General features: G+C 41.7%; 1 protein-coding gene across 1 annotated transcript in view; it reads right to left on the reverse strand.

Moving 5' to 3' along the window:
- usp32 (ubiquitin specific peptidase 32) overlaps window positions 1-18824 on the reverse strand; it is a gene marked incomplete at its 5' end in the record, with an annotated part of 99278 nt that overhangs the window by 34737 nt on the left and 45717 nt on the right. The window contains 11 exons of the mRNA XM_080006770.1: window positions 1346-1420; window positions 2030-2111; window positions 2277-2434; window positions 5659-5776; window positions 6602-6742; window positions 8693-8871; window positions 10417-10603; window positions 14206-14308; window positions 14398-14459; window positions 14579-14662; window positions 17513-17575. Coding sequence (XP_079862896.1) covers window positions 1346-1420; window positions 2030-2111; window positions 2277-2434; window positions 5659-5776; window positions 6602-6742; window positions 8693-8871; window positions 10417-10603; window positions 14206-14308; window positions 14398-14459; window positions 14579-14662; window positions 17513-17575 — 1252 coding nt within the window. The remainder of the gene's footprint in view (window positions 1-1345; window positions 1421-2029; window positions 2112-2276; window positions 2435-5658; window positions 5777-6601; window positions 6743-8692; window positions 8872-10416; window positions 10604-14205; window positions 14309-14397; window positions 14460-14578; window positions 14663-17512; window positions 17576-18824) is intronic.

An 18824-nucleotide genomic window follows, 5' to 3' on the forward strand; every position in this document is an offset into this window, starting at 1 on the left:
ATTATTATCGCCTACATTTTGACTGGCAAGTTTATAATTTAATAAAAAAATAATAATAATTCAAACCATGCAAAAAACTTATTACTGGAGCAAAACATCAAGGACGTGATGTTGTGCTGTGAAGCGTGACGCACTTTCCCCACAGTTTAGTTTCCACACACCAAAGTTACATAGTGCAAGAACAGGCCTTCAGGGGGGGTTGGTGCGAATTTAAGGTGCCATTCTCCATATTACAAGTCAGTGTACCATCAAAATGGTTTTGAAGCTGTTCTTTTAAGGTAAAAATGTACATAGCATTGCTTTAAGGCTCCTTTAAAGTCGCTGTAGCATAGTTTATTGGGCGTGCCATGAATTACGTCATTGCGGCGCTCGTGACAGCGGCACACAACGATTTTCCGCGAGGGCACGCACCTCCCAATTTTTGGAACTCCACGCCGTGCACTTCAGGTATTCAAGATGGACGCTGTGGTATGGGGGCGGTGTGGTTTAAGTAGCAACACCTGTCTTGGGTCGAGGAAATTGGGCCCTAGATCAGGGTGGCTGTACGCCTGTTGCAATCAACGAGCAACCCCCATCCCCACACACACAGGGAGGGGGCCGGCTTGTTCCATCATGCCCACTCTACACAATAAACTGGTCTGTTTACACCTCCTGTGACTGTGTCGGAGGGCCCTGAAAATTCCACTCGGGTGGCGTATATCAGGCGGATCTGCCACAGACACATTGTGAAGGAAGATTATGCAAAGGGGTCCGCAGGCACAATCTGTACGATCCAACCATGCGTGGCCACAAAAATAACCAGATGGCACTGAATTCATGGAAGGAGATTGGACGTTGTCTCTGTCCAAAGATTTGGACTAGTTTAATACCTCAAGACTCCTTCGTAACACATGTTAACACAGAAAATTTTCACAAAATCAAGATAGATAAAAAATAAATAAAAATACAATATATATAAATACATTTAACACTTTCTATTTTAATTTTTTTATAGTTATTCAATTCCTTTCCTCAGGACTTCTTCTGTAATGCTTACAGTAGTTCTTTCAGTTTCCCATGGTCGTGTGTGCAAATCGCCTCCCCTGTCTTTCATGAAAATATCACAAATGCATCTACACAGCACTGCTTCAACTATAAGTGCTTGTGCTCTCTGGTAGTGCACGCACTAGGAGTCCCACGGCCCACTTGTGGCAACTACGAAGCAGGCTTTACAGGCCTTGTGGCGCCTTGTGCTGGATTTATTTGAAGGTACTCCTTGTGAAAAGGTGATCCCCTTCTGGTAGCGAAGGAAAGTCAAGAATCATTTCCACCTGCAACAAAAATCTGGGCCAAAGTCATGGCTTACCTTTGTGTCTGTCCATCTTACTGCTGTTGGCAATGAAGGACATTTCCTCTGGCCAGCTCATGTCTTTGTTCCTGACTGAGAGATTGAGGAAAAAGACCATTTGTTCTTCAATTGAAAAACACACAAAAACACAGAAAAGCTGTTTCAAGTCAGATAGGGCTGTGATGAATTTTTTCTTACCATGGGGAAAAAAGCAAGTATCATCGCAGTATTGCGGTTTACCGAGTGGGGGTGGGGGACACTTCTTTTGTGTCTTATTTTTAGTTTTTGACAGTCAGTGAATCCAATTTGACTAACAAAATTCTGAGTCAGGTACGGCCCTCGAAATAATTGATAATAATCGGACACACAAAATAAATCCCCCATATGTTTAATGGACTGTCCCTCCCCATTGCGCGGCATCCAAAGCTGAAGTGACAAGCAGAGCAACTGAAAGATTTTGTTTCTCCAGAAGTCCCTTGAACATAGGATGGAAGACAATAAATGATAACTAAAAAGTGTTTACCAACTGTGTTTATATTTCATATCACACACCATGTGCACTCCTGTACCTTTCCCCAGCAAAAATAAATAAATACAAAATATATATATATATATTCTAATATTTGAGGCGATGACGGTAATGTGCTCAACCGCGATACAATAGTGATACAAAGTGGAGGAATAGGGTGGATGTGGATATACCCTCAATCACCAAGTGCTGCTCGTCTTGGATCTTTAGGCTCTCCAGTGTGTGATCTTCGTCATCCAGGAGGGTGAGGTAGTTCTGGGGACCACACGACGAAAGCAATATGTATGAACGGATTGCAACACGGATTCAGCTAACATTGCATGGTACTGTGTTACAAAACTTTCACGCTGTACAAGAGCATCGCCAAAGTTGTATAAGCACACAGGAACATTGTTCAGTCAAGAAGGGAGCAATGCGCACCTCACTGTTGTAGAGCCAGAGTCTCATGTCTTCCTCCTTGATGCGGAGCCGTTGAGACAAGTATAGGTGGATGTCCTTGATGGTGCCCATGCGGCTGAAGCACCCCGTGTAAGCCAACATCCGCTTGAGGGGGGCATTGGGAGAGGGCACGTTACCCGCTGGAGGAAACGGGGACAGGGTTAAGTTCAGACTAGCTAAAACCTTCTACCACAGTGAAGCAGTGTGCATTCAAGAACACATATTCCTCTTGTAAGGCAGGGGGGTGATATACACTGATCAGCCACAACATCAAATCCACTGACAGGCGAAGTGAATAACATTGACCATCACATTGATAAACATTGAACATTTATCATCTCCTAAAAGGATCGCGTAAGGATCTGAGCGACTTTGACAAGGGCCAAATTGTGAAGGCTATAGACGACTGGGTCACAGCATCTCCAAAACGGCAGGTCTTGTGGGAGGTTCCCAGTATGCAGTGGTTAGTACCTACCGAAAGTGGTCCAAGGAAGAACAACCTGTGAACCAGTGACAGGGTCATGGACGCCCAAGGCTCACTGATGCACGTGGGGAGTGAAGGCTAGCCCATCTAAGCTGATCCCAGAGAAGATCTACTGTAGTAAAAATAGAGTAGAGTGCCCATGCTGACCCATGTCCACCACTTAAAGTGCCTACAAGTGAGCATCAGAATTGGACCATGGAGCAATAAAAGAAGGTGGTCTGGTCTGATGAATCATGTTTTCTTTTACATTATGTGGATGGTGGTGTGCGTGGTTTCCATGGGTAAGAGATGGCACCAGGATACACTATGGGAAGAAGGCAAGCCAGTGGAGGCAGTATGATGCTCTAGGCAATGTTCTGCTGGGAAACCTTGGGTCCTGGCATTCATGTGGATGTTACTTTGACATGTACCGCCTACTAGGGCTGAACGATTTGGGAAAATAATCTCATTGCGATTTTTTTAGACCAATATTGCGATTGCAATTTAGTATGCAATTTTATTTAAATTCCTTATGTTTTGTATTATTCATGAAACACAAGCAATAAATCCTTATATAGTATGACCAACAGAACATTGGATACAGTCTACATATAAACTGCTCTTTCCTGTAGGCTAGGCCTACGTGTTACGATGAAATGAGATTAATTGATATGAATAACATATCTTTTCTTAACAACTGAATTGGAAAAGAAAAACCTTCAATCACAGTAGAATATTGACTTATTGATTTAACTTCAAGCCCTGTAATTGATTTAACTTCAAGCCCTGTAATTGTTTGAATCTGAAGATTAACATTTGAAAAATATGCAGTGTTTCAGCAGAAATTTATTATTTTCTATAAAAATGTTGTGGGCAAATGTCCACATGCACGCACCGCTCTGTGTGCTGAGGGACAGCTTTATACTCATTAGAAAAAACACAGACATGTTTTGGAAGAGGTTAAAGAGGTTCCGTCCGGACTCGTGTTCCAGACTCTGCCAGCAGCACATGCCCTGCATAGCGCACCGCGGCCCAGGCTGGAGCACCGGGTCTCACTGGGGGGCAGCACAGAGGTTCGATTATAACAATCGCTATAGGGGTGTGGTAAGAGAGTCACAGAGAAAGTGTCCCCATTACACAAGGTCTTGTTCCATATGCACTTGTTTTGTTCCATAAGGAGACATAAAATAAAAACACTGTTTTGGCGCCCCCATCGTGGCAACGCCCCCCCTGGATGGCGCACTAGGCAGTCGCCTATCTCGCCTAGAGGAAGAGCTGACGTCACCTGGACAGCCCTACTGGTAAAGATTGTGTTCGGGGTTTTTTGTTCGTTTTTTTAATCACAGCCTCGATTTGAAATTGTGGGTCGAATTTGATTAATCGTTCGGCCCTACCACCTACCTAAACACATTTCAAGCACACCCAAAGTCTTAAATGCCCAAGCTCACAGAGGCAGCGGGTCACTGGCATCTGTCCTCTCTACAAACATGAATATAATATCAAAGCTTTCCATTGATAGAGGATTAGTGGTAAGAAAGCAGCAAGAAAAGGCCATTTGGTGAAATCAACAGAGACTTGGATTGGTCAATCAATTCATTAGTGCGCTTAGTGGACTCAGCTGGAAGTGCGTTGAATCAAATCACATGGCTGATCGGCATTAGTCGATTAATCAAAACTGGGCTTTTCTATCGGATTATTGATTTCAACGTTAAAAGTCAAAACAAGCCATTTTCGATTTTTTATTTGTCGGCGGCTTGGATTTACTCATCATATTTCTGACCGCTCCTTTCTATCAGCAAAGCCTTACTATGAAATGTGCCAAACATGGCGAAAACAGAGACGCTGCGGAATTTGATTTAGATCATATAATTGCATTGGCTGGGTCAGTGCTGTATATGCGCACCTTTATTGGTGACATACAGGGGGGCGCTGCTCCACCAGCGTAATGTCACCATGAAGCGCTCTGAAGCACCACTGCCCAGAAATCTGATAGCTTGCCTTGATTTAGATCAGCACTCTAAATGCTAGGTGCTGATGCCACACAGTGCCTGGATGTGTGTCCCCAATCTAATTACGCCAGTGCTGCTCTGCATATGCTTTGTCATCATGATTTCTCAGCTGGTCGTATTCTGTGCTGTGGCCAAGGGCACCTTTAAGAGCGAGGAGAAAAAAATAAATAAATGGATTTGAGGGAATAATATAGATGAGGCACATGAGGGCGCACAGTGTCAATTATTTATTACTGTGAGTGAATGACAGCCCTTGGCAAAAGGCTCGGAACTGTGATAATATTGGTTTTGAGGGATTGATTAGGGATCTAAACTTAGCAGGGTGCAATTGTAGTGCAGAATTTCTAAACAACAGCAAAAACTTAAATCTTAAAGTATATGTTTGCTGTTTTTCCAACCCAGGCCTTATTAGAATGTTGATTCCAATCATTTAGATCTGTTCATTGCACAACCTCGCTGACGGAAGCTTGGTTGCAGCATTCAAGATCACACTAGGATCACGAGAGCCAGGATTCAAACCAGGATTCTTGCACTGGTTTGTTCATTTTCTAGCTTTCCAAAAATAAAAAATAAAACAAACTGAGTGATCAAATAAATGGAGCTTTGTGGTCATAATTATTTGCGTTCTCATATAGTACATCCTAAAGAGCAAGGTCTTTGATGATAGAAAAGGTTCTTAGATTGAGCAGATGCCCTTTCCTGGGCATGTGGTTCATTCCACCACCCACTCCAGAGCATCGACTGCGGTGGATCAGTCCACTCGGGGGAGGATTAGAAAAGGGGGGTGGGTCGCATTCGTTGGCGGACGGGCTGTGGCTCTCATCTTGCTGCTGGCTTACATTACCTCGTGGTGGGGGTAAATGAGGAGGGAACATTCGCAGGCTGGTCATACCCATGTTGACCCAGATGTTGGACTGGGGCGAGCGTGTGACTGGCTGTTGCCGCAGGAAGAGGAGATAGCGAGGGAAGAGCTCCAGCTCTGCCTGCCCCGTCTTGCTGTGCTGAATCACCTTGGGGTAATGCATTAACACAGTGAAAAGACTGAATGCCACAAGTGCGTTCATTCAATGGCATTATTAGGTTTTGATTTTATTGCAACTCTTACCCCATTACATATTGTTTTGTGTGAGTGTCACATTTAAAAGGCAGAGCTCAAGGTGTGCTTTGAGGTTTGAGGCTTAGAGATGCTATTGTCAACAACTACTTTTGACAAGTTGAAGGTTGATTACAATTGGACAAGTGCCCATTTAGTTGTAGACAAGTGTTCAACCATAACTTTGTTTGATTAATTAGTGATCAATATTATAATGTTTGTTTATTATTATATATTATTAATTTGTGAAGACAGACTTATTTGGTTTAATGCTGCTAATGCGGATAGGTCTAAAGCATGCTTCATCATAACTATCAAATGGTTATTCTTAATTATTCCTCATCGCTGCAAATATGAAAGAAAAAATAAATACAAATATAGCAACTATTGGGGCTAAAACATTTTTCAATTTAAAATCGCTATCATCTTACTTATATTGAGATGTCTTTTATAATTAATTGTGTAGTACAACTTGTTCTGGTAATCCACTCTAAATCCACCCTTTTACTGGGATCAGGGTAATCCCGATTTTATTATTATTTTTTTTAAATCAAAATCATCACAATCCTATGTATCCTATGTCCAACGCATTTTGAAGATTTGATCTAGATTATAGTTTTGATTCAATTACCTGATCCGATCTGATTTCAAATTTATCGTAATCCTGACTTTTGGTTTTTAACTTCCCATTTGAAGGATTTGTAGGATTCCAATCCTATATACTAAAGACGTGTGTCCTTACCGGCCGCGGCAGGCTGACATTGGCGCCGTACCAGTGGTACAGGGCCCTCCACACAGGTTCTGGGACAGTCTCAAAGTCTCTGCCTGCCACTGGCTGTAGAGTGCGCTTCAGTCTGCCACCCTCCATGGTCAATGTAGGGGCCTGGGTTGTTGCAGAGGAGGGGGCATCGTAGACAGAGGTTAGGATCAGCGCAATGTAACTGAGCACATGCACAAATTCGGATTCTGTATTGTAGGGTTGTCAAAAATATATATTTTCCAATAAATATCGATTCTGAATATTTGAAACAATTCCAACAGTCATTTTCCGCAGTATCCATACCAGCTGCGCTTTTTGTTCTCTCTTCTCTCCGACAGCGAGTCCCCACATTGCCCTGCCCCCATCACTTACAAAATTACAAATTGGATCGACTGCACATCGATAGCGATAGTATAATTTTACAATACAGGGGCTGACTACAACTCAGCGTCCCTTCTCTTGCTGTTAGAGATTGCATTGATTTACATTATAATGTGTTCATTATAATCTATTCTATTCAGTAAAAATTAGTATTGGGCGAAGGTACATTATAACGTAATCATGGTGTGTTCAAATGTAATCTTGTAAAATATAGTTTTTGGTGAGAAACTATACAAATACAGTTGTTTGAAGGAGAAATTTATTGATGTTTTGACAGCAACATAAAATAGATATTACAGAGGGAATAATGCCCTGTTTAACTTCCCAACACTAGTACTAAGCAGCTTAACTATTAATGCCATTTTTTTTTTTTATCAAAGCAAATATTTAAATAAAAATACAATAATTTATTTCCTAATCATTTAAATTGTGTGTTTTTATGCAAATAACCACTATAGATGACAATAACCAAGTAAAAGGATAACATTTAGAACAACATTTTGATTGTGGGACGGTTCTGAAAATGTAATGGGTGTCACTCTCACTCATAGTAATTACTTCCATTTGATTTTTGTTAGTCATTTGTTACTTGAAAAAGCATACGATTGCTCTGCTTTTCTTTTTACTTACACTTTAGTGCCTTTTAATGTGTGACAATCCCAGAGGCTTTTGAACAAGTGCACTCAAGAATATTGTTTTAATTATTGTTGTTGTTTAGTACAGTCATTCTGCTATTCTCTGCTACAAGCCAAGAAAAGGAAAGTCGCACCTCGTTGTCATGTTATAGCCTTGTTATACAGTGGTACCTCGACTCACGACTGCATCTACTTACGACTAATCCAAGATACGAGTAGCGAAAGTTGCAAAAATTTGTATCGACTTGCGACCAACTGCTCCAAGATACGACCGTGGAAATTTGCAGTTGGTGCGTCGGCTGCCAGTCAGCAGTCAGTTAGCAGTCAGTCAGTGGGCGACCTACATCGTTTGTGCACGTAGTTTATGGCTTATCAATATTATATTCAAATTTACTGTGGTTGTGCTGTGTATTTTGTTTATTTTCACCCTTCACGATTTCATAATTCATATGGGAAAAATTACTTCGACATACGACTGTTTTAACATACAACCGTTCATATAGAACGAATTACAGTCGTAAGTCGAGGTACCACTGTATTTGTCTTTTAAGAAAAATCTTTTTCCCCGTGGTATCGAAAATGGTATCGAATATTGATATCTTTCAAGGTATTGTATTGAAGTTAGAAATTCCAGTATCGTGACAACACTACTGTATTGTATTACAGATTGAGAGATAATGAGCATCCTAATGCTATGAGTTGGCATTAGGGAGAAGGGGAGTGATAAGACAAGGGCGAGAGAGAGTCTCCATATTGTCGCTCAGAGCCTCGCCAGCACAAGCTCCAAATCACAACTCTGATCGCTTCCTCTCTCAAATGGACTAATTTCAGCCTTTTAAAATGGATAGAGGGATGAATGACTTGCGATACATGTACAAGGGTCGGGGGAATCCAAAGCCTACTCTTAGAACCACTCGTAGAAGTCGTCCAATTCAAGCCACTTCTCAACCTTGTTATTGTAATGACCAAAAACGGTGTGTAGGAAGTTCCATGACAGGATGACAGACAGACGTGAACACACATACACACACAAACTCTCTCTCATGGCCAGCCCTACCTTCATAGGGTCGGTGGTGACCAGGGGTTGGTTGTCGATGGCCCCAGGCCGCTGTGCCACCAGCTGAGAGGAGAGGTAGCCATTGGCCCCTGAGAAACACTGGTTGTTGTTGTCGGACACATTGTGTTGGCGTGCAAAACAGCTCTCGGTGGCAGAGGGAGCCGCCTGGGGGCTGAGTGCTAGTGTGCACAGTCATATGTTTCGGGAAAACCCACAAAGTGTCAAAGTGTCAGTTTTTTCCTAATGTTATTGAGTTCATAGACTAGAGAGGAGCTAAATAAGTTGCTGTTTTAGATTGTTTTGACATTTGGCAGTCGGGCAATCTACAGCCTTCCTCAGTAGACAACTGCGGATCTAAAATTGTCCTGCTCTGCTCTGTTTCGCATTCCATTTGGTTTTTGATTTTTACTATTTTCTACATAATAGAATAATAGTGAAGACATCAAAACTATGAAATAACGTGGAATTATGTAGTGACCAAAAAAGGCAGCTCACATCACACTGACATTAGTGATGTCCGCTCGGATGTCAAAACTGTCGATAAGGTATTTAACTCCTCTCTAGCCAATACACATAAACCGAATATTAATATATATTATGAAGGCTGCAACCTGTTTATTTTTCATGTTTGTCCAGTCATAGAACAGCTGGATCATCTTAAGATTCTAAGACGTAACATCCAAGCTGCTAAAACCGAGAACATTATTGAACTTCACTGTGCTTAGAGATTCTTGCGGAATCTGTGCAATTGCAACGTCAAAGTGAAGAAAAATTCACATTTCACAGTGTAAGAGGAGTCAGGAGAGACCATTTTATAGATAAGGGTTAAGAAGCTAACAAAAATAAAGTGTATATACTGACAAAAATCACAATACTGGAAGAAGAGTAATACACAGCACAATACACAGTACAATACACAGAATTGGCAGCTAGATTTCATGATATCATATAAGAAGGACCCTGACATTTCCATTCCCTGGATTCCAGAGGCGGACAATACCAGAAAGATTAAGAAAAGAAAAGTCCCATGCATCAATGCACCCTGTATTAAGCCAGCTGATTTCACTCTTGGTTGTACATCTGGGTTAATTGGCAAATCGAAAAGATGCAAAAGTGAAACTTGCAACCTGGAACTTCCAGGTTCTATCTTATGTCCATTGCATTCAAACAATTCAGATCTGTCATTTATCTCTAAGAGATATGATTGTCATCAGAATTCCAGCTTTTCTCCACAACTCAAACATAAACATGGCAAATCTCTTGAGTATGAAGAGAAATAACGACATGTCGAAGTCATGGAAACGCTTTGCAAATACACATCATTTAAAGTAATAGACTAACCCCTTACATCTGTACTTGGTAACAACAAAGACACTGGGTCTTCTGAATCAGTAGGAACCGTGTACAGGTACTCCTCACTTAACAACTGAGTTCTGTTCCTAGAACCAGGTAGTTCAGCGAATTGGTCGATATGCGAGGACCCGTGTTATTTCACAGTAAGGGGGTGTGGCGATTGTGAACGCTAGTGTAATAAATACTGACAAACTGCGGGAACAAGACGGACTGAGAATGGTGATGCACGAGGAGATACTTGACGCTGAGACGCCACCCACACACCGCGGTATTGTACAATACAGACTGGTCAGAGAGCTGGTCCGAAGGGTCATTAAACAGGTAGGTCGTTAAGTGAGGAGTACCTGTATAGTGATGATGAGATGACTCACCCATCTCTGTGGCCTCTGAAGCGCTGGATACAGCATCAGGTGACCTCTCTTCAACGGGGCTGAACTGGCCAAGAGCCCCCAACCCGCCCAGCCTTTCTGGAAAGGTGGGCTCCACTGTTGCTGTGAGCAGGGGGTTCCGGAGGGAACTGACGATGGATGGCTGCTCCACCACAATGCCCTTATGCTCCTGGACAAGAAAACAGCAGTGTTTTCCCTGGAATTGTTTTTTTTTAGAGCAGTGATAGTTGGAGTTAATCTCAATTCTGGATGTGGGGTCCCGTCCCTACTTGCTTATACCAGTGCTGGGATATTTCACCATTTAACCTGTTGTCATGGAGATACTTAACATACAGGTACATCTCATAAAATTAGAATATCATGAAAAAGTTCAATATTTTTTGTCACTCTTTTCAGAAAGTGAAACCCATATATTATATAGATTCATTACACAGAGTGAAATATTTCAAGCTATTATTTCTTGACATTTTGATGATTGTGGCTAGCGATAATGAAAACCCAAAATTCAGTGTCTCAGAAAATTACAATATTACATCAATAAAAAAAGGATATTTTAAACAGAAATGTCAGGCTTCTGAAAAGTATGTTCATTTCTATGCACTCGGTACTTGGTTGGGCCTCCTTTTGCATGAATTACTCCATCAAAGCGGCGTGGCATAGAGGCGATCAGCCTGTGGCACTGCTCAGGTGTAATGGAAGCCCAGGTTGCTTTGATAGCAGCCTTCAGGTAATCTGCATTGTTGGGTCTGGTGTCTCATCTTCCTCTTGACAATACCCCATAGATTCTCTATTGGGTTCAGATCAGGTGAGTTTGCTGGCCAATCAAGCACAGTAACACCATGGTCATTGAAACAGTTTTTGGTACCTTTGGCAGTATCGGCAGGTGCCAAGTCCTGCTGGAAAATGAAATCAGAATCTCCATAAAGCTTGTCAGCAGAAGGAAGCATGAAGTGCTCTAAAATGTCCTGGTAGATGGCTATGTTGACTGGACCTCAGAAAAGACAGTGGACCAACACCAGCAGATGACATTGTAGCCCAAATCATCACTGAATGGGGAAACTTCACATTGGACTTCAAGCAATGTGGATTCTGTGCCTCTCCACTTTTCCTCCAGACTCTGGGACCTTGATTTCTAAATGACATGCAAAATTTACTTTCATCTGAAAAGAGGACTTTGGACCACTGAGCAACAGTCCAGTTCTTTTTATCCACAGCCCAGGTAAGACGCTTCTGACATTGTCTCTGGTTCAGGAGTGGCTTGACAGGAGGAATGCGACATTTGTAGCCCGTGCCTAGGGTTGGTCTGTGCGGAGTGGCTCTTGATGCGCTGACTCCAGTCTCAGTCCACTCCTTGTGAAGCTCCCCCAAATTCTTGAATGGATCTTGCTTGACAATCCTCTCAAGGCTGCGGTTATCCTTTTTGTTGGTGCACCTATTCCTACCACACTTTTTCCTTTCACTCAACTTTCTATGAATATGCTTGGATACAGCACACTGTGAACAAGCACCTTCTTTAGCAATGACCTTTTGTGGCTTACCCTCCTTGTGGAGAGTGTCAATGACTGTCTTGGACATATGTCAAGTCAGCAATCTTCCCCATGATTGTGTAGCCCACTGACCCAGAGAGACCATTTAAAGGGTCAGGAAACCTTTGCAGGCGTTTTGAGTTCATTATCTGATTAGGGTGTGACACCATGACATTCCAATTTTGTACTTTTTCACAATATTCAAATTTTCTGAGACACTGAATTTTGGGATTTCATTATCTATAGCCACAATCATCAAAATTTCAAGAAATAAAGGCTTGAAATATTTCACTCTACGTGTAATGAATCTATATAATATATGGGCTTCACTTTCTGAAATGAGTAATACAAAATATTTAACTTTTTCATGATATTCAAATTTTATGAGATGTACCTGTACATAAAATGTACATACATAGATATTGTTGTGCGTAAAAATATATAGCAACAACTATAAGTATCTTCATGAGATGAGCTTTCTTCAACTTCTAAATACAGTTTGTCATGTCAAAACATGACGACATAAAATTCTGGATTATGGATGTGTTTTGCTTACCATTTCTTGCAATGTAATATAATAATAATAATTTGCCTAGCAACTAACAATTAAATAAACCACATTGAATGTTGAATACTGAAGTGAATCCCCTTTTATGGAGATTAAAAGAAACTGTTTCTGTAATCCTTTGTAAAGGATTCTACTATCAGGCCTTCAAACAGCCCTTTCCTGAAGATACATTTGTATCAATGTTCTGTGTGGGCTGGAAAATCGAAATATTTCTCATGATTTTTATACAGATAGACTACTGGAGACAGCAATCCGGCAAATGACGTTTTGATGTGTTGATGACGTTGCACATGTGCACACATGTGCATATAGATCACTTTTTACGGCAATTGACGACTTTATGGAATGTAGTGAATGTGCTCTGTGAAATGAAACAGCTCCAAGCGCAACAAGTGCGTTTCAACATAGCTTTTCGGGGAATTTTCATCTGATGATGGTATATATACAGTATATATTCAGTCACCGGCCACTTTATTAGGCACACCTTACAAGTGCTACTCTATAGGATTGAGATCTGGTGACTGTGGAGGCCACTGGAGTACAGTAAACTAACTCATTGTCATGTTCAAGAAACCAGTTTGAGATGATTTGAGCTTTGTGACATGGTGCATTATACTGCTGGAAGTAGCCATCAGAAGATGGGTACACTGTGGTCATAAAGGGATGGACATGGTCAGCAACAATACTCAGGTATGCTGTGGCATTTAAACCATGCTCAATTGGTACTAAGGGGCCCAGAGTGTTCCAAGAAAATATCCCCAACACCATTACACCACCACCAGCCTGAACCGTTGATACAAGGCAGGATGGATCCATGCTTTCATGTTGATAACGCCAAATTCTGACCCTACCATCTGAATGTCGCAGCTGAAATCGAGACTCAGACGAGGCAACATTTTTCCAATCTTCTATTGTAGACCCCTTTTTTGGTGAGCCTGTGCCAATTGTAGCCTCAGTTTCCTGTTCTTAGCTGACAGGAGTGGCGCCCGGTGGGGTCTTCTGCTGCTGTAGCCCACCTGCTTCAAGGTTCGACGTGTTGTGCGTCAGAGATGGTATTCTGCACACCTTGGTTGTAACGAGTGGTTATTTGAGTTACTGTTGCCTTTCTATCGTCTCAAACCAGTCTTCCCATTCTCCTCTGACCTCTGACATCAACAAGGCATTTTCGGCACCAATAACCATGCCACGTTCCAAGTTACTTAAATCCCCTTTCTTCTGGCACCAACAACCATGCCACGTTCAAAGTCACTTAAATCCCCTTTCTTCCCCATTCTGATGCTCAGTTTGAACATCAGCAAGTAATCCTCACCATGGCTACATGCCTAAATGCAATATGTTGCTGCCATGTGATTGGCTGATTTGCTATTTGTGTTAACAAGCAATTGAACAGGTGTACCTAATAAAGCTGCCGGTGAGTGCGCGCACACACACCCCCACACACACACACACACACACACGATCCAGACGTGTCGGACAGTCTTATGCTGTGCGTAACATGGGTGAAAGGGCACCTCTGGACAATGAGTTGATATTTGAAAATTACTCAATATTCAATGCTATGATATTTCGGTCTACCACATTTTTTCGTCACCCAAATTCCTGCCATTGCTGTTGGGTCTAAATAAATGAGGTTCTAGTGAATTTGACTATAAAATTCACTTCATTAGGACCACTTACATATTTGACATAGTCCTTCCACTGCTGCCACCACAGCATGGAGATGAGGAACCAGTTCTGGCCCAGCTGTAGCCCGTGCCGGCTCTCCCTCTCTAACCAGCCCCTAAAGACGCAGAGACATTCACACCGTTTGAAGCATTATTTTGTGCGGCCGAAAATATACCAGTTCCACCCCATGTCGGTGATTGTTACCTGATTATTTGGCCCTCCTCTTCTGGGGTAGCAGGCCTGAGACCAAGGACTATGTGGCAAACCTAGACAAAGGAGATGGAGACAAATGAAAACAATAAGTGCGCTGATTGAAAATGGAAATAAATAACAATAGTTATTCGTAGGAGGTGTTTTCACCCTGTTCCACTTCATATATACTGACCTGGAAGAGCAGGTTGAGGAACTCATTGGCCAGGGCACTTTTAACACTCCAGATCTGGTAGTCTTCCAGGGTGAGGTGACCGAACTGGTAGTGGGTGAAGCACAAGAGAAATATTCGTGAGATGTCAAATGCCTTCATACACTTTATTATACAAAAGCAATTTATTAAAAGGCAAATTTATCTGAGGGTAGTACAACGCAGCCATCATTGACGGTAACAACACATTTCATATGTGTGCTTGAGTTGAGAAAGGGGATAGAAGAGGCGCAGAGCATGAACCTCTGCACAGCTTACAAGCTCTGTAGGCAGTATAGCTGTGGGAATGTACTTTTTTGGGTGACGAGCAAATATCAAAGTGAGCTAGAAAAAGAAAAATATGTTACATACATATTATATTACAATACATTTTATCTTCATTCAATGTGGATGTTGGTTAAATTTGATTGAAGTTATTTTTAACCTAATTGCATGACATTTTAACGTGAAATCCTTGTCTAAAAATCACAGGATGCAAGTTCTCCCTCCCCATAGCCGTTTTTGTCAGCGTCTGAAATGTCGGTGTGTCGTAGTACCAAGCCAGTCTTGAACAAAAGATGTTATGTTGACTCAACATAGACAAAATATTACATGAAATCAGATATATTCAACAGAATTCAGCACAGTAAACACCCTACTTTTACATTTTGCTTTGCTACGGATGACATAGTTCTCCACCGGAGACTCAAGTTTTAACGAAGTGACATACAGTGATTGCCATACACACATTGTAAAATGCCCTGGATAGTCAGATATAGATGGGACAGTTTAAGTTATAGCATTGCTTTATATTCAACAGGAAGACCCATTTAAAAGAAAAACTTTTGTTCTATACAATATTCCATGCATAGGTTGCGGTTTAACAGAGGGCCCCCCTCCCCCCCACACACACACTTTATTTACATGCCACTTGACTGCACATATCTGTATATACCAATGGCCTATCCCATATCCAGTAGATAACTCTATTCCCTTTACTTCGATTTTGTACCCCCACTCTGAATTACCTTTTGGGTCTTAATTTAATTTATTTAATTTAATTTGATGTTATTCTATTCACTAACTGCATTACGTTTTAGGAATCAGTTAGTTTCAGTTAGTTAGCCAGGTAGAAATTAGGTTAGCTATTACGTTCCGTTTAGAACTTATTGTGCATAATCTCCGGGTGCATTGCAAAGACATTTCACTGCATATACACTACTCACAAAAAGTTAGGGATATTTGGCTTTCAGGTGAAATTGATGGAAAATGTAAAAAGTTCATGCTACAGTGATATATCATGAAAGTAGGGCATTTAAGTAGAAGCATGCAATGGTGATTTCCTCATCTCAAACAATTTATTGAAACAAAAGCCAACAACAGTGGTGGGTATACCACAACAAAGAATGTCAATGTCTCAATAACTTGTCATGTGCCCTTGAGCATCAATTACAGCTTGACAACGACGTCTCATGCTGTTCACAAGTCGACTTATTGTCTGCTGAGGCATAGCACCCCACTCTTCTTGAACCTTGAACCCTCAGGTCATTGAGGTCCTGGGGTACAGAGTTACAAGCCTCTACACGGCGACTCAGCTGATCCCATAGGTTTTCTGTGGGATTCAGGTCTGGAGAAAGTGCAGGCCACTCCATTTGAGGTACCCCAGTCTCCAGCAGCCGTTCCCTAATGATGCGACCCCGAAGAGCTGGAACATTGTCGTCCATGAAGATGAAATGAGGCCTGTGTTGTTCATGCAGGGGCACAAGGACTGGATTAATGATGTTATTCAGGTAGTATGGGCTTGTCACTGTAGCATTCACAAAGTGTAGGGCAGTTCTGTATTGACTACACACACCTGCCCACACTGTAACACCACCACCACCAAAGGCTCGTCTGGTGACAACAGTGGCTGATTCATAGCGCTCTCCTTGACGTCTCCAACATCGTTGGCAGCCATCATTTCTGCTCAACGTGAATTGACTTTCATCAGAGAAAAGCACTGAGGCCCACTGGTGCCTTGTCCTGCGTAAATGCACCCCGGCCCATGCAAGACGATGATGCCTCTGCCTGGTGGTGTGATCAGATACCCTTGCAGGTCGTCTAGCACGCAGACCACGCTGATGTAAACGGTTTCGAATGGTCTGACGTGACACTTTGGTGCCCCTCACCTCCCTTAAATGTGCCTGGAGTTGAGTGGCATTCATCATCCGGTTCCGCAGGGCACTGTTCACAATGAAGCGGTCATCAGTGTGGGATGTGGCCAAAGGACGTCCACTTCTATGCCTTTCTGTGACTCTTCCAGTCTCTCTGTAACTCTGTTGCAACCCGCTGATGACACTCTGTGACACTCTAAGCTCAGTGGCCACTTCCCTCTGAGAACATCCTGTTTGAAGCCTCACAATGGCGAGGTACAGTTGATCAGTTGTTAGGTGTTGTCTTGGTCTCATGATGTCAAAATGTGAACAGCATGATGAAGAGGACTGTTTAAATACCAATTCTAATTGAACCAGGAAATGTATTGGTCGATTCAGGGATCAAACACCTGTTGTGAATTTTGCTGTTCAGCTCCCTGTTAGAGAACAGCAAGTTGTGCAAAAAGTACTGAAACATTGAACAGTTGGACATGTGCATTCAAAAGTTTAGAGAAGGTCAAATTAAGTTCACCTGTAAAGGTTATAGTGCATTTTAGGTTCATCCTGAAATTTCACCTGAAAGCTGAATATCCCAAACTTTTTGTGAGTAGTGTCCTCTGCTTTTGACCCATCCTGGCCATGTGAGCACGGGGAGAACATGCAAACTCCACACAGAAAGGCTCCTATTTGGGAGATAACCCGTCCAGAGCACGGTGCCAACAGAGCCCCAGGCAGGAATCGAACCCAGGACCTTCTTGCTGTGAGGCAGCAGTGCAATGAACTTTACCTTGGTGTTGTCATGCATCTTGAGAATGCCCTCCACTATGTCAGACACGGTGCTATCCAGTTCCTGAAAGGTAACAAAACATGTTTAGTGTAGTAGCAGGCTGCACCATGCATTCTTTCTTCAAAAGTGGTCTTCAGTCAAAACCCAGACACTCACACCCAAATCTCCCACCCTCAGATTCACCCATGAACTGAATCACTAGAAAAGTACGTCTGCCCACTTCAACACCAGAAAGGGGGACCAAATTCTTATGTGAGAGTTGTGTTTTTGAACTAACCTATCATTTGGGAAATTAATTATTATGGAAATGCCAACTTAGAGTTAACAACAATTTCTAGAATGTTTACAATATCAGCCAGACTGTAACCAGTGGGACAGATCTATTGTAGATTATTAGAATTTTGTTTGTGTTTTGTAAAAGCACTATGACAAAAGAATAGTGAGGCTGAGTGTCCCCGTTACACACGTTGCTTTTCTTGTTTTGTTCAACAAGGAAATTTAGTAAAATAAAATACATCTAAAATAAAAACACAATGTTTTTGAGGGCTTTAAATGCTTGATCAGAATGACATGAATAGATTCAGGGCTATTTTTTATTATTCTTATTTTTGTTAAAAAAAAAACCCCAAAACCCAATGATCAGGGCTATTTTAGATCAGTTCTATTTTAGACATTTCTTATGAACTAACCCCATTTGTCCTTCATGGCTTTTCATATACTTTTCACATGTTAACAAATTTGACAGTTTGTATGAACTGGACGTTATCGATAGTCAAAAGGACTAAGGACTTTAGGACGGGTCTGTTGTCAATGTGTGTGAGAGTGAGTGAGTGACTGAGTGAGTGAGTGAGTGAGTGAGAGAGCGAGGGGCAATCAATGCACTCATGCAGCACTACAATGAAATAGGATTTTACCCATTTTAAGGCTGATATTTTGATAGTAAAAAACAACAACAAAAAAAAAAAAACAACCCGCTGATGCTAAGGCCCGGCGGGGCGTCAAGTTAAGGCCGGCAGGCTGCTGGGTTTGCAATACACTGGGGGAAACCCTGATCCATCTTAATGAGGCTTGCTCACTTATAATTTATATTCACATGACAGTTTCAAATCTACAAATTATTTAAATTAGTCTCTCCCGTTTACTTAAATAGGCCAATTCACGTTAATCACAGAGGTTATTGGTTCATAGTCAAGGTTTGGGGCTTCTGATGTGTAAAGATACAAATCATCTTATGATTTCCATTGATTTCAAAATAATTGTAAATATTAAAATATATTTATACTATTAAAGTGGTAATTAAAATATTGAGGTG

Source organism: Zeus faber (genome assembly GCF_960531495.2).
Source record: "Zeus faber genome assembly, chromosome: 9".
NCBI classification, from domain to species: Eukaryota; Metazoa; Chordata; class Actinopteri; order Zeiformes; family Zeidae; genus Zeus; species Zeus faber.